This window comes from Notothenia rossii, assembly GCF_949606895.1.
Source record: "Notothenia rossii genome assembly, chromosome: 3".
NCBI classification, from domain to species: domain Eukaryota; kingdom Metazoa; phylum Chordata; class Actinopteri; order Perciformes; family Nototheniidae; genus Notothenia; species Notothenia rossii.
Window position 1 is genome coordinate 57,713,879 of NC_136901.1, and position 15,933 is coordinate 57,729,811.

Consider the following 15,933-nt stretch of genomic DNA (forward strand, 5'->3'; position numbering starts at 1 on the left):
CAAATGGTTGAAATAAATTTTTTAAAGGAGTTCTGTAATATCATTAGGAGACATTCATTTTGTTGTTAAGATGGCATTTAACAACCAAGACAGATAGTATGATTAGAAAAAGACAGAGTGGAAAGGGTGGGATTTATTTAACCTCAGTGTGCTAAAATGTCTATACAGGACTGTCTCAGAAAATTAGAATATTGTGATAAAGTTCTTTATTTTCTGTAATGCAATTAAAAAAACAAAAATGTCATACATTCTGGATTCATTACAAATCAACTGAAATATTGCAAGCCTTTTATTATTTTAATATTGCTGATTATGGCATACAGCTTAAGAAAACTCAAATATCCTATCTCTAAATATTAGAATATCATGAAAAAGTATACTAGTAGGGTGTTCAACGAATCACTTGAATCGTCTAATTAACTCGAAACACCTGTAAGGGTTTCCTGAGCCTTGAAAAACACTCAGCTTGGTTCAGTAAACTAAATCACAAGTATGGGGAAGACTGCTGATCTGACTGCTGTCCAGAGGACCGTCATTGACACCCTCCATCAGGAGGGTAAGACACAAAAAGAAATTTCTCAAAGAGCAAGCTGTTCACAGAGTGCAGTTTCAAAGCACATCCACAAAAAGTCTGTTGGAAGGGGGAAATGTGGCAGGAAACGCTGCACAACCAAGAGAGATGACCGCAGCCTTAACAGCATTGTGAAGAAGAGTCGCTTCCAGAATTTGGGGGAGCTTCAAAGACAGTGGACTGAAGCTGGAGTCCAGGTATCAAAAGTCACTGTTCACAGACGTGTCCGGGAAATGGGCTACAATAGCCGTATTCCCATGGTCAAGCCACTTCTGAACTCAAGACAACGGAAGAGGCGTCTGACTTGGGCTAAGGAAAAGAAGCACTGGACAGTTGCACAGTGGTCCAAAGTCCTCTTTTCAGACGAAAGCAAGTTTTGTATTTCATTTGGAAGTCAAGGCGCCAGAGTCTGGAGAAAGGCTGGAGAGGAGCAAAATCCAAGTTGCTTGAAATCCAGTGTGAAGTTCCCACAGTCAGCGATGGTTTGGGGAGCCATGTCAGCTGCTGGTGTTGGTCCACTGTGTTTCATCAAGCCCAGAGTAAATGCAGCTGTGTACCAAGAGATTTTAGAGCACTACATGCTTCCGTCTGCTGAAAAGCTCTATGGAGATGAGGAATTCATTTTCCAGCATGATCTGGCACCTGCCCACAGTGCCAAAACCACCAGTAACTGGTGTACTGACCATGGCATTACTGTCCTCGATTGGCCTGCAAATTCCCCTGACCTGAACCCCATAGAGAATATGTGGGGTATTGTGAAGAAGAAGCTGAAAGACACCAGACCCAACAATGCTAATGAGCTAAAGGCCGCTATTGAAGCATCCTGGGCATCCATAACACCTCAGCAATGCCACAGGCTGATTGCCTCCATGCCACGCCGCATTGATGCAGTAATCCGTGCAAAAGGATTCCCAACCAAGTACTGAGTGCATTAATGGACATTTTCAAATGTTTGATTGTGTTTTGCTGTTATAAATCTTTTTTTTACTTGGTCTGAGGAACTATTCTAATTTTTTGAGATAGGATTTTTGAGTTTTCTTAAGCTGTATGCCATAATCAGCAATATTAAAATAATAAAAGGCTTGCAATATTTCAGTTGATTTGTAATGAATCCAGAATGTATGACATTTTTGTTTTTTTAATTGCATTACAGAAAATAAAGAACTTTATCACAATATTCTAATTTTCTGAGACAGTCCTGTAGGTAATGCGTCCCGAGACCTGGACTCTCTCTCTCTGCCTGTCAGACGGCTAAGACCCCGATCCGCCTGAGCAAACAGAGACCTAACCCAAGCAGGAGACTGCTGCTTCTCCATCGAACAGACAGAGAACCAGAGCTGAACCAACAACAAGACTGCATCCAGAACTGCATCCAGAACTATCTCCACCTGTGGCATCCAGAACCAAAGCTCCATAAAACAGCAAAGAGACTGTAAAGGAGGAGATGAAATGCAAAGCAGTACAAGAACAGTGGCATGATGGGGGCTGCAGATGAAACTGGGCAGATGGCTGCATAAAAGAGTTACAGTGGATAGATTCAAGAGCTGATGGAAAAAGGGGGAGGAGTCAGAATCAGAGGAGTTGGTCGAGCAGAATGTGAGGAGGCCGGGGTCACGGCTCGAGATAAACCAGAGGAGACGGGAAGGAAACCGGAATGAGTGAGTTTGCACATAAACACACTTGTTCACAAACGCACATAAAAATAACCAAATTTAAAGAAATTGAATTGACTTGATAAATAAGTAAAGATAAAAAGATTTATTACCCATGAATTAATCAATTGGTAAATTAAAAATAGCAGTAAAGAGGAAACTATTAAAATAAAATGAGGAAATAATCCTAAACACACTGAGGGTACTGTGGGATAAAGGGGGAGACATGATGGAAATATTCACTACACTGTAAGCAGTGGCTGTTTTGGAGTCAAGAAGTACAGAGTAGAACAGATTCTTGAATCTTTTTATCATGTTTAGAAATTATTCTTTGAGAGTTTTTATTCATGTGTGAATTTGGTAGAGATTTAATTTGTTACAGTATTAATCTACAGTTTAAAGCAGGGGTGGGGAACCTCCGGCCCCCGGGCCGTATACGGCCCGCGAGACAATTTGATACGGCCCTCGAGGTAACGCACGCAAAAAAGAAAAAAAAGTAAGAAATCTAGACCGCAAAATAATTAAACAAGCGAGTGCCTGTTTTTCCTGGCCAATGTCAGGGTCCTTGAACACAACACGAGCCTAACGTCCCATCACGTGGTATATGTCTCGTCCAACAGGGGTTTAGAGCAGCCGGAGAGCACCAGGACGTCGCTCCGGGCAGGGACTTCACACATTTCAGTACCCATAAGGAGCCGTACACATGTCGCAGTTTTTTGCGTGGCTGTGTCTTTACTTGAAAGTAGTGATGGGATAATGATACCTTAAGGAGTGTATTGACACACTATACAAACTGTGTCGGCACTGTATTGATACTGCGCCGGTCACCCAATAGTGCCCCCTGCAGTTGTTAGAAAATCATTGCAGGTAAAGAAATTCCTTGTTTATGTAAATGCTAAACTGAGTTGGTATGTAAAATTTAGCAAATTTGAGTTACAATTCAGAGTTACAATTTGTGACTTATGTACACAATTTTGTTAACTTAACTGTTCAATCATATGAAATAAAATACTTGAGAAAAGAAGTGATTTGTTTATGCATTTTTATTGAGGAGCAACAGCTTTTGTAGTGTCTTTGCTCCAAGGCGATTTCTCCTCTTTGATACCAGTTCCCCCGCCTTAGAAAATACTCTCTCACACGGCACAGATGAACATGGTGAGCAGAGACATTTCAGTGCAAGTTCATGAAGGTGTGGATACGCTCTTTTGTTGCTCTTCCAATATTGCAATGGGTCTTGTTTTCTGGGTAAGTTGCTTTCTGCCAGGTAGCGTTGGACTTCTAGTATCGAATCAGCTGTGGCATTAGAGATCCTCTTGTTCTCCTCAACCTCCATGTCAAATGTTTCCCAGAGATTGTGCCCTAAAAAAAATATAATAATAATAATCACAAGTATATTATCACATGACAAAGTGCCACAGAAATATACAAATAAACAGAAAGAAATGTGTTTTCATACCTGAACTGGGTTCTGATCCATGTGAAGAGCTAGGCCCTTCTTCTGCTGGGTCAGGCTCTTGGCTCCTCATTTGGTCAGCACACTCCAACTTCAGTCTTTTGACAGCTTCAGTTGCCTTCAGTGAGCTGACGAATCCAATTGTTTTGAACCTAGGATCCAAAAGTGTTGCCAGTGTCATCACACTGAGTGATTCCATGCTAGAGATGCATTCTGTTAGCCGCTTTCTCAGATTTTCTGCAAGCTGTTTAGCAGCTGTTTTTCTCACCGTTGACGCTTGACGGTGAAGCTCAACGTGGACCATTTTCAGGATGGGAATAACCTTTGACCCAGAGACTCTTTTTTCCTCAGACAGTTCAGTTGTTGCTTGTTCAAAAGGAGCAAGCACCCTGAGCATCTCTTCAATGGTTTCACAGTCTTCCGTAGTCAGTGGAGTGATGTCCCTTTTTAATGAGGCCAGTGACACCCAGACTGCCTCCTTCTGCTCAGCCATTCTTTCAAACATGTGGTAGGTGCTGTTCCATCTTGTTGGCACCTCATTGATTAATTTATGGACCGGTGTTCCCAGCTGCTGCTGTATTTGAGTGAGCTTCTCTTTGGCAGTAGTGCTCGATCGAAAGTACGTCACTATTTGTCGTGTTTTGTTGCGTATTTCTGTAAGTGTTTCGACCTGATCACATGATTTCCTCACCATTAAATTCATGGTATGGGCTATACAAATGGTATGGCGTATTTGCAGCATCCGAGCACATGAAATCATGTTTGCTGCTGCATAAGTGACAAGATACCTGACCTTTGCAGCTATGCCCCACTCCTCCATGAGGCTCTTTTTAACTGTGGCCATGTTTTCAGCAGTGTGTTTTTCAGGAAAATGCTGCACTCCCAAGACTGACGTATGGAGTTCATGGCTTTCTTTGTCCACATAGTGGCAAGTAACCGCTAGATATGCCTCCATATTCATGGATGTCCACATATCAGCTGTTAAACTAACAGCAACGGCGCTCTGGAGGTCCTTTTTTGTTTTCTCCTTTTCCTTCTCATACCTCTGGCTCACCAAATCCTTGATGGTCTGAAAATAACCATACAAATATTCTTATACCAAAATATAGTTATATAGTACAAAAACATAATAATAACCTTTCTTAAACATACCTTCCTGCTTGGTAGAACATACGAGAGTATGATGAGCTTCAAGAGCTCCCTGAATCCCTAATTTTCAACCAAGCTGAGTGGCTGACAGTCTTTGATGATCATGTTGACCACTGCCTCATCCACTGCTTGCTTAGGAACTGCAAGCCAAAAGGAAATATTTAGTTAAAAGCTTATTTAAGGTCTGTATTTTTTTTTTTTACAAACAATGTTAATCTAGCAGAGAAATGCAATAGAGGAAAACTTCCCTGATCGGGAATTGAACCGAGGTCACTGGGGAGTGAGCTCTGAATCTTACCCACTAGACCACCAGGGCTGTAAAGTTAATAAGGAGAACATGTCAACATACCTGGGGTATTCTCACGGGTATCTGCTGATTCTTCATCGCCACCATGCAGAGCTCTATAATGCCTCAGCATTTATGAAGTGCTCTTATTGATGTAAGATAGCTCCGTAGAACAGAGCCGATACTTCACCTACAATGACATAAACATTTAATTTATCAGAAAACTATTCAAACCACTTACCAGAACAGAGTAAAAACTAAGGTGGCGCACTGCATTCACTTGTCAAAGAAAAATGACAATGACATAGGGTATCTATCAGGATCTCGTAATAACAAGATAATATGAATAAAGCAACTGTAAGGCTATTTCACTGACTATCATATGTATCACAGGTGACGTTGTGACGACAAAGTGAATGCAATGCGCCACCCAAAAAACATATGGTATATAATGGAAAAACTAACAGTAAACAGTGCTCAAAGGAGAAAAAGATTTACCTTGTTTAGCGTCAGAAGATCAAAATTATTCCACACTGGGGAAAACTTCCTTGAACGATCCATTATAACGCAACAGCAAAACTCCATCCAACAAACCCACGACATGTTGATGCAGTTTGATACCTTATAAACACACTTTGGCGCAACAAATTCAACCGATACACTTCCTGTATCGGTCACGTGATTAGTTCTTAAAGCAATACACGCACCAATACGGGGTTTCACTCTTGGGCTCTCGGCACAGTGCTGACGCACCAGTGTTGCTCGTCCCATCACTCGTTGAAAGCCCAGTGGCGATCTGTTCATCTGTCATACTGATCATACAGTCAATAACTTTGTTGTTAATAGCATCTGGTTAGCTAGCTATGCTAACAAATATAAGAAGCTTTTTCTCCAACCAGTGAGGTAAAGGCACATCTTTATATGATCATTATAGTTATAAAAAAATAAGAAAATAAAGTAAACAGGTATAAAATACTAATATGACAGTAAAAAAAAGTTGTTATTAATAAACAAGAATACAGTTTGAAAGGGGAGTGATTTGTAAAATATCCATAAAGAAAAAGAAAATCTGCTTACAGTTCTGTTTCATATGGGTGTTGAGAGATGTATCCATAGATCTCTTAATGTTGCTCTCAAAGTGCACCAGATTGATGCTTTTAACTTCAACATTTAAAAAAAATATCTTCCCGGGGGAGCATGCCCCCCGGACCCCCCTAGAGGAGGTTAGGTCCTCCCTCCACTTAAATCATGTTCACATGGATAGGAAACTAAATTGCACACATCTTGTTTCCATTTCTTTCTGTTTTGGTGGTCATGCCACAACCGTGCACATGAATGCATACGTGAGTCATAGTAAAATATCTGGATTAAGAGGTTGCTTTTTCTTTGCACAGCATGAAAGAAACAAGAAATGAATGGGCTGTGATTTTAGTATTTTTAAGCAGAGGTTGAGTTCAATCATTTTTACGGCCCTCGGAGGATGTTGAACAAATTGAAATGGTCCTTGAGAGGAAAAAGGTTCCCCACCCCTGGTTTAAAGGGAGAGTTTTAGTAACCACTCTATAAAATCAGACAAATATTTATTTATATAGGTCATGTTGAAGGGAAAGCTAGTTCTAAGCAAAATAATAGTATTTCAATTTGAAGTATTGGTTTCACCATTGTAGCATATATTACTACAGGAGAACTTTTTATGGGGAAATAACTGTTGTTTGTAGTCCAATATGTAGAGTTTAAAAAAAAAAAAAAAAAAAAAATAGCTAATTTAATTTTGAAAAAGTAATATAATTGGGAGTAAAGAAATGTGGGGCCTTCAATCACCCATTGTAATGGTGCATATTATTGACAACCAATAGGGAGAAGGGGTCACTCAACCCACCCTGCAGTGGTTTTTAAAATCTTACTTGCAGCTTCACAGGGAGCGCACAGCACCAGATTTTGAGTTTAAAAGACAAGTTTCACCACCTCCTAATGGACATCCATTTAATTAGTATTGACCTGACATTTAGAGATGTTCAAAAAAGTAAAAACATACCTACCATAAGTGATAATTCCTAAATTCAACTACAAACCATTGATGAAATGACTTCTGTTTTTAAATCCTTGATAAAGGAAGGAGAGATTGTTACATGTTCGTACACCCAAGGTTCCACACACTGTTAAAGAGGTTAACATTGTTCTTTAAGTGGACCAGAATTGAAGATAAATGAATATGAATTATGAAATACATGGCAGAGCTTTACAGATCCTAATAATGTTTTGACTCAAGAAAATAATGACATGCACAAGTTTCTGAAATAGATCTATTAGACATTTTAATATAGATTAGGTGTTAATAAACTGCTGTAGTAGTACTATAAGGAAGTTACATTTTTGGCGAACACATTTCAGGGAATGTGGGAAACAGCTGTCCCAATGAAAAGTTAGAGATATCTGGAAAATTATAGTTGTAATCGTGAATAAATAAATGATGGCGCTCCATATATGACTGATTTTTGTAGACAAAGGATATTGGCCTATGCTGAAATATCAAAGTCTCTGCAGAGCACGACACATGGCCAAAAAGACTGAGACCAAATTAACTTTGACCCTGACTGACAGTGTTACTTGAGAAAAGCACTGTCAATGATTGACTGAGTGGGTTTGAATGTATGTCTGCATGTGATCAGTGCAACTGCATGATTTAAAAAATGACTAATCAAACATGTTTTTGTACTAACACATTATTCTGGGGCTCTGTGGGAAATGACAGGTTTCTTAAAATTCAAAAATTAGAAAATCCGCACATGTGACCCGTTTCTAATCTACTTGATGCTATTGTACTCCCACGGGCAGTGGCGGTTTGCAAAATGTGAAGCTCAAAGTAAAATGTGAAGATTCTGTTTCTTTTAGGACTGAAAGATGGAGATAAACACTTTTTTTCACTGGAGTGTTTACTGTGGAAAATAATGGATGTAAACTTGTGAATAATGTTTGGTATTTTCTTATAATCAATGGTTACCTGAAGGTTTTCTTCTCATACAGGATTTTGTTACACATGTTTTCATGTGTAAAAAGGGGGAGTGTGGAGTGTGTGTATAATGTATTATATTAACATGGCTGTCAAATTCACAATCTACATTTTTCATTTAGGGACTGGAAGAACCCTGCCGCCCCAACTCGGATGTTCAATCTGACCATTGATTGACAGTTAACCTGCTCCATGTCTATAAGATACTGTTGGGTGAATGTTGCGTTTCTAAATATTGATTGAGTTATAACAGGTAACACAGATGCAGAATCAGTGGCCAAGGGGCTACTGTGAGATCCATAATGGGAATACCAAAGAGGTTGACCTGTGATAATGAAACCATTTTGTAATGTGGATTTTTTAACAGATATTAGAGTAACTGAGGTTTGAAATGTAGAACCAACATATTACAGTTAAGTTAAGCTAAAACATATCATGTAATGAGACAGAATTTAATTTAGACAACATTCTTTCTCTAGCCTGGTAAATAATTAGAAGTAAAAGCCATAGACTTTCATAATAGAAAGACATTTGATGACAGTATGTTGGAATTCTGTATTCATTTTTTCAGCTTGATAATATCTAAGCACTGACAGGTAGAAGCAGTATCACCAGGAAATCATTCACTTTGACAGTATCATGATTTTAGTTGTTTTTGAATCCATAACATGAGTGTGTTTCTTTACCAGAAACATTAGCAGTTCATTATTATATTTAGATTTTAAATAGGATTTCAAGGATTTGATTTAAGAATAACACAGATGCTTGTCAGAAATTCAGAGCTATTGAAATATGTTATTTAGTTCACCTAAAGATGTTGAAGTTTAATTTTGTTGGCACAGTCCAAGTATTAAGATTCTGAAGCTGCGCTGGCAATTAGGAGGTCTACAATTAATTTAGAAAACATTAACATTAGAAATAATAAGCACACCATTTATAATTTACAGAGATAAGAAAAGACATACATGCGGTTTAAACAGAAAATTAAGATGAAGAGAATGTGAGATTTAAAGCGAAAAGTGTAAATGAAAGAGCATGTGTTTGTGATGTGAAAGTATGAAATGGTACTAGAATATCTAATGAACAATCAAAGGGCTGTAACTCAATCTTAAATTAACCATACTCGCAGAACACCCCACAGACAGCAGAACTAAATGGTCCCAGGAGGGAGTTTTTAACTAAAGACAGCATTAGGGTGCCTCCTGATGAGTTTAAAGATAGAAACCAAATATCAGGAGGTTTTGAAGTAATATTCCTCTTTCCCACAATCAACAAGGATGTGGATGGGCTGACCGAAATATACTATAACCAGCAGAGATTCATAAATGACACCAGAGACACAGTAAAAAAGAAAAATAGACGTAGATTAGATTCACACCTTAAAAGGTGTGAAAGGAGGGATTTGTGGAGTCTATTTGTATATAACATTACAAGATTGTTATTATTACATTATTTGCTTATTGTGCTCATTGTATGTGCTGCGATTTCGGAATAAATGGACCCAATCACCCTCCCCAAGTTTTGATGGGGTGGACAGGAACGAAGGGAAAAGTTACATGAGAAAGTGTTTAGCTTGCAATATTGAAAGTAACAAGGTCGAGTGCAGAGACTGAGAGAACACAAAGAGGTAGTCAGAACAGCACATCGCACCGACCTTCACTTTGTATGGGAGCCGCGCTCCCCCGCAAAGCTAGGAAACAACATTATGGTTTCCCACTATATCTGAAGAAACATTAGAGAAAACAAATTACGTATGACAGAGCCAGAGTAGGGAGGGACTTCCACAGGCCGGCCGAATGCTGATTGGAGGATCGTGTTGCCAAGAGACTCGATCTGAGTCTGCGCACCAAACAAAGAGAACCAAATCTAAACCATGGTTTCTCTTCAGCTAGTCTTGACCAATCATAAATGTACGGGCAACGCCCTGTGTAATAAAATGTATGCACGCACGAGGTTCGAGGCTCTTGACGGATTTGGTGGTTACAGATTACAGCTTTGCTGCCTGCGATTCCCAAAGACGTGATGAGTCCTTGGCCAAGTAAAATATATCTTTTGCTCTCTTGACAATAAATAGTTAAACTTAGAAGTTGTCTGTCTTTTCTGGAATTCTGAACCCAACACCGGCAAGCTTCAACGCAACCTATGCTGGGACTCCCAGCAGCTTCTACTGAAGCCTTCCGATCCATTTATATAAAAACCTGTCTGAAAATGAGCTGATAAGATTTTGGCCACTTTATGATGTCATAACGATTTTTTGGCTTGTGTAACCATTAGCCAATAACCAACCAAGGTAACTCAGTAAAATCTCAGTAAATGCAGCATCAGAAGAAAAGATTACTACTCAAATTAGACAGTTGAGATGATTTGTGGCACCTGAAAGCATTCCAAGTGAAAACAAATAAAGGCAAGAAGAAGAATAGAGGTAGGGGTCAAACCTGTTCACATTGACAGAGATGATACTCTTGACAGGTACACTCTTGGGACCAGGAGCCGGATAGAACACTGGCTCCTGAACAGCTTGTTTGGATCGGCGGAGGGCGTATGGATCAGCAGAATGCATGGGGTAGGAGCCAAACGTCCCTGCTTTCATTCCTCCAATCTGACACAAGATAGAGCCACACAAATACACAGACACATGTGAAAAGGTTAAATATACAACAGATATATAGCGGGTTAAAGAATGGCCACTTGGCCAGAAACAGTTTTTTCCCTCTGACCCTGCAGTGGTGCAGCAGACGGAGGAATTACCTTTTTGTTGGGGGACGGGGGCTTGAAGGGGACTACAGAAATCTTCTGGTCAGATGGGAGGGGCTTGTTTGCGGGTGGGAGGGGCTTGTCACTATGGTATGGGTTGCCTTGGAAATAATCTCTTGGATGGAGGTTGAGTCTGAAGGGGCCATCTTTTAACTTGGAGTGATGGATTGCTGCCTCCTTCTGTACCATACACAAACACAAACACATTTATTCTTAACTCAAGGTTGAAAATATATGTCTAAATTGATGTAAGTAGTTCTTATTAAAGCAAATGTTTGTAAAAGAAATTGTAAAAATGCGTAATTCACCGTAATGTCTTTACGAAGGATTTCTATGAAATAACTTTACTTTGTCACCATCCAGTTTTAATGAAGCTTTTGTTTCAAAGCGTAAACTTCTCCACATGAGAGGTTTACAGACAATAATAAAACGGGTGTCGATAGTACACATTAGGATGGTCGACATGGCCACAACTTTATATACGTATGTCATTTTATAGGACAGGGTATATGTCACCTGGGGAGCTAACTCTTGCTAAAGCAGGAAAATAAACAAAAATGATTCAAACTTTTTTTGAAAGACTTGCTACCTTGTCCAATAAAAAAGGGATAAGTTAGAAACAAATAAGACAAATGTCCTTGAGCATTTCTTTTACAACTGACTACAGTAAAGGCAAACTTAATAAACCTGCCAAATAATTGCTCTAACCTCCTGACTTATTTACCACCACATCTGATCAGCTGATTATCTAGTTTGTTGCCCCCTCTGACTTCTTTATAGAAAGTTGTTGTGTTACCACATCCATCAATGTCAGTACTTTGGTGAATATGGTATTATAATAACCAAGATAAATAATCTCCGAAACTAAAAAGTAATATAAGGCCCAAAGGTATAACATAGTAATCCAGAATTATTTTAAAAGCGTTACCTTTAGAACTTCTCTGGTTCTGCTGTATGGGTCGGACGCATACAACTCAATTCTGGACAGAGTCACATTGGGATAGCTGCAGGAGAAGTGATAGGTTAGCCATAGCATCCTTAGAACTGTTCTTAATATTCAATCAAATATGTTTGAGTTGACGGTTTATAAGAAAAGAACAGGACACACTGTAGTATCTTAGTTGTTCCAGAGTATACAGAAAACAATAAGTTACATTATGCTGTGCTTATGAAAGAGTTCTTGCCATAAACCTGTAACCACTGCCTTTCTTGGAGGGGGAGGTGACGATGTTGCGTCCAGGAGAGCGTTGGGCTTTCTGTGTGACTGATAGCGGACTCATGGCCTCCAACGGTCCTGACAGAGTCCCGTAGTAACTGCCTGACCCACAGCTGGAGGGAGACGATACGACTGTGAGAGGACTCATGCATGATTGTATATGTGTGTGTTATTGTCTGTGTGTGTGTGTAATCTCTCACGGCTGTGTGACTCTGTTACAGGGCAGGAAGGCTTTGCCAAGGTTCTTGTTGTTTTGCTGGTTGCGGTTCTGCCGGGCCAGTCTCACAGGGTCACTCAGAGCTTCTCGCTCAAATATCCGTTTGAAGGACTGATCGAAGAAGCCGTTCTGTAGAGCACATCGCTGTTTAGAAACCCCCGCCAGCATCTGTCTGCTGCGGTGGGCCGACTCATTAAAAGGACCTGGATTTCAGATGAAAGACATGAGATCTACATGTACCCTTGTGTCTTTAGAGATGCAAATATACATATGAATATAACTTTGCTACAATGTAGGTAGCGGTGTTCATGTTGTATCACAATTGAAAAGTTGGTAAGTTCACGCAACACAGCCTTACAAAAAATGTGTAATAGCTACTGTGGTCCACAGGGCAAAACGCAGAAGCTGTATTAGTTTTAATATTATTAGACCTGGTATGAGCAGCAATCCAAGCTTTTTTCCAATAGAGTGGCGAAGTCCCTCCCCTTCCGGGGGAGCTCCATGGGACCTTATTTTGGAAAAATTATGTATTGAAGTCAATGGAGAGAGTAAGATCATCTTTCGATCCCGTTTGAATTGTGCCACGAATTACACATATGATGTTTGTCAATTTAAAAGATAATTTTGCAAGTCAAAAAAATAATAATGTGTCGTAAAACTGTGAATTAACACATTTTAAATAGAACATAGAAAAAATCTTAGATCTTTGATTTCAGTTCATGAAAAATGGGTGCAAAAACAAACAAACGTTATTGTATTTACCATATGATGGAGGCAGGCCCGGTTCTACCGGGGTGCATAAGGGTGCATTGCACCCTCAGTTGAGTCGTTATGCACACTCATTTGAAAAATGAAAGGTGAAAAAAAAAAAAAAAAGGAAAAGTGAAAGATATTATATAATAACAATAATAATAATACTGCATCTACTGCAGGTAATAACAGTTCAGATCATGGGGACATTACGTTACCTGCGGCCACTGTCGTGGACACTAACGTCCTCCCGCCCGACTCGCCGGCTTTGCATTGATCGTTTTTGTGTGAAACGATCAATGAACTACATCTCTGGTCTCGCACAACAACACACGTCACCAAGATGGCCGTCACTACTGTCTTGTCAAAAAAGGGATTGACTACCCTCACTATCAGAAGAATGTCATGCAAAGCTGCCTGCCTGCCTGCCTTCCTTTGATTCTCTCTGAACTGCCTGATCTTTTTAATGTTTAATGTCAACCATTTGTGCAGATAGCATGAAGTAGAAAAGATCGCAGATGCTAATGTAGCGTTAGCATTTCTCCCCGGGGCTTAAATGGTATACTATAGAAGGATAACACCGGTGTGACAGTACTCTTCAAAGGGTTCACGAAATATGACTACTACTCTTACTGTTTAACATTTTGGGTTACTTGATGTTACTTCATGTTAAGGCTAATAGAAACAACAAGGCTAAGGCTGTAATGCTAACTAGCGTGCTTGCTACTAGCTAGGCAGCTAACTTGAACGAGCCACTGCTGGTCCTTTCATCATACGGGAAGCGAAAGAACGAGCAAGACCCATTGCTGGTATGATAACAACCTGGTACTAAGCACACAGGCATCTTGTTAAAGTTATCTTATCTTAGCTATCTCTTATTTGGTGGAGGAAAACAATTGTGACGTCAGTTATGGTATCACTTACGCAGTGTTGGGACTAACGCGTTACAAAGTAACGCGTTACTGTAACGCCGTTATTTTTTGCAGTAACTAGTACTCTAACGCGTTATTTTTTAAATTCAGTAACTCAGTTACCGTTACTACATGGTGCGTTACTCCGTTATTTTTTTAATAAAGTCTCGGCTCCCAGACGTTGGTGAGCGGCGCCAACAGCGAGGCCAACAGAGATGAGAACTGTACTTAAGTACATTACTTGAGTAAATGTACTTAGATACTTCCTGTGTCACATGCAGAGACGCTTTGTGGGCGTGTTTGTGTTTGGTTAGCCTACTAACAATACTATCATGGCGACGGCGGAACACAAGTCGAGTTTCTCCGCATGGAGATATGCTCACTATTTTACTTTTCTCGAGCATAAAGAAAAGAATGTGTTAGTTAAGTGTAAGTTGTGTCTTGGCGGGTCAAAGATCCTATCTACTGCTCAAAACAGCAATTCCAATCTGTTAAAACATCTGCAAAAACAACATGCAGGGACGAAGCTATTGACCACAGACCCAGAGCCATCCGACGCCACCCCACCTCCACCCAAGCAACAGCGGCTAGATTTCAACCGAGGGACTGCTAGTCAGGTGAAAGTGGATAAAGCCATTGCACGGTATGTCGTTGAACACGTGCAGGCTATTTCTACCGTGGAGTCACCCGCTTTCAGGGAGCTAGTAAGCATGATACCATGTCCGGGCGGCACACGGCATATGGGACGCAAAACGTTTTCCAACTACCTGGAGAAAGAATATACCAAAATGGATAGCGAGCTAAAGAAAACATTTGAGGGGCTGGAATACATCTCGACCACCGCAGACATTTGGTCTGTCCACAACAGAAGCTTCCTCGGGATAACATCTCACTGGATAAACCCCACAACTTTACAACGCCAGAAAGCTGCGTTGGCCTGTAAAAGGATAAAGGGTAGGCACACGTACGATCTTATTGCTAGTGAGATTGACCACATTCACTCTTTGTATGGAGTGTCAACAAAAGTTACCTCCACGGTTACTGATAACCAGTGTTGTGCTAGTTACTGAAAACCAGTAACTAGTTACATTACTAGTTACTTCATTTCAAAAGTAACTCAGTTACTTTACTGATTACTTACACCCAAAAGTAGTGCGTTAATGTGAAAAGTAACGTTTTAGTTACTTGGAAAAAGGGCTCCCAAAAAAAAAAGCTGACATTAATGCCCTTATAGCAGGTGTCTCAGACTCCAGGCCCGCGGGCCACAGACAGTTTCTCATGGCCCCTTTGTTGATATCATGTAATAGTGTTAATCTGGCCCGCGCGTTTACGTTTGCGCTTTATATTTCAATTTTATTTTTCCCGCTGCTGCTGCTGCTACTGCTGGCAGGGAACTGCTGCGCGGAGTTCCCTCGCCCCTCCCCCCTCCGAGGGAACTCCGCAACACGTCAATCAAATGCGCGCAGCGGAATCAATCCAGAGTGATCCAAAAGTGACACAGAGTGGAAGCAAAATATATCGCCATGTCTTCATCAAAACTTTCAGGGAAAAGAAAAATTGATGATGACCACAGAACATTTCAGGAGAAGTGGGAGACTGAATATTTTTTTGTTGAGTACATTGGAAACGCAACGTGCCTTATATGCACAGAGAAAATCGCTGTATACAAGGAGTATAACGTCAAACGTCACTACTCAACTAAACATGCAGAGTATGCAAAATACCTGGGAGATGAGAGAGAGAAAAAAGTCACAGAGCTAAAAAACATTCTATGGAAGCAACAAAATCTCTTCAAGAAAGGAAGCAATGAGGCTGATTTAGCAGTCGAAGCTAGCTATGTGGTGAGTGAGATGATTGCTAGAGCGGGAAAGCTGTTTACGGAAGGCGAGTTTGTAAAAAAATGCTTGTTGCAGGCTGCAAGTATAGTCTATCCGGAAAAGAAGGGTCAGTTCAACAACATCAGC

At 40.2% G+C, this 15,933-nt stretch overlaps 1 protein-coding gene across 3 annotated transcripts in view; it reads right to left on the reverse strand.

Moving 5' to 3' along the window:
- Positions 1 to 15,933, reverse strand: part of cfap96 (cilia and flagella associated protein 96) — a 38,699-nt gene that overhangs the window by 16,262 nt on the left and 6,504 nt on the right. Inside the window, exons 2-10 of one of the 3 annotated variants that reach the window (XM_079670423.1) lie at positions 12,292 to 12,511; positions 12,067 to 12,204; positions 11,804 to 11,879; positions 10,870 to 11,055; positions 10,557 to 10,720; positions 5,175 to 5,301; positions 4,829 to 4,965; positions 3,680 to 4,745; positions 3,249 to 3,582 (exon numbers count right to left, since the gene is read on the reverse strand). In XM_079670423.1, the coding sequence (XP_079526549.1) occupies positions 5,298 to 5,301; positions 10,557 to 10,720; positions 10,870 to 11,055; positions 11,804 to 11,879; positions 12,067 to 12,204; positions 12,292 to 12,511 (788 nt within the window). In that variant the 3' untranslated portion in view covers positions 3,249 to 3,582; positions 3,680 to 4,745; positions 4,829 to 4,965; positions 5,175 to 5,297. Of the gene's footprint in view, positions 1 to 3,248; positions 3,583 to 3,679; positions 4,746 to 4,828; positions 4,966 to 5,174; positions 5,302 to 10,556; positions 10,721 to 10,869; positions 11,056 to 11,803; positions 11,880 to 12,066; positions 12,205 to 12,291; positions 13,152 to 15,933 lie in introns of those variants that run through there. The other 2 variants (XM_079670422.1, XM_079670424.1) reach the window with 2 other exon arrangements.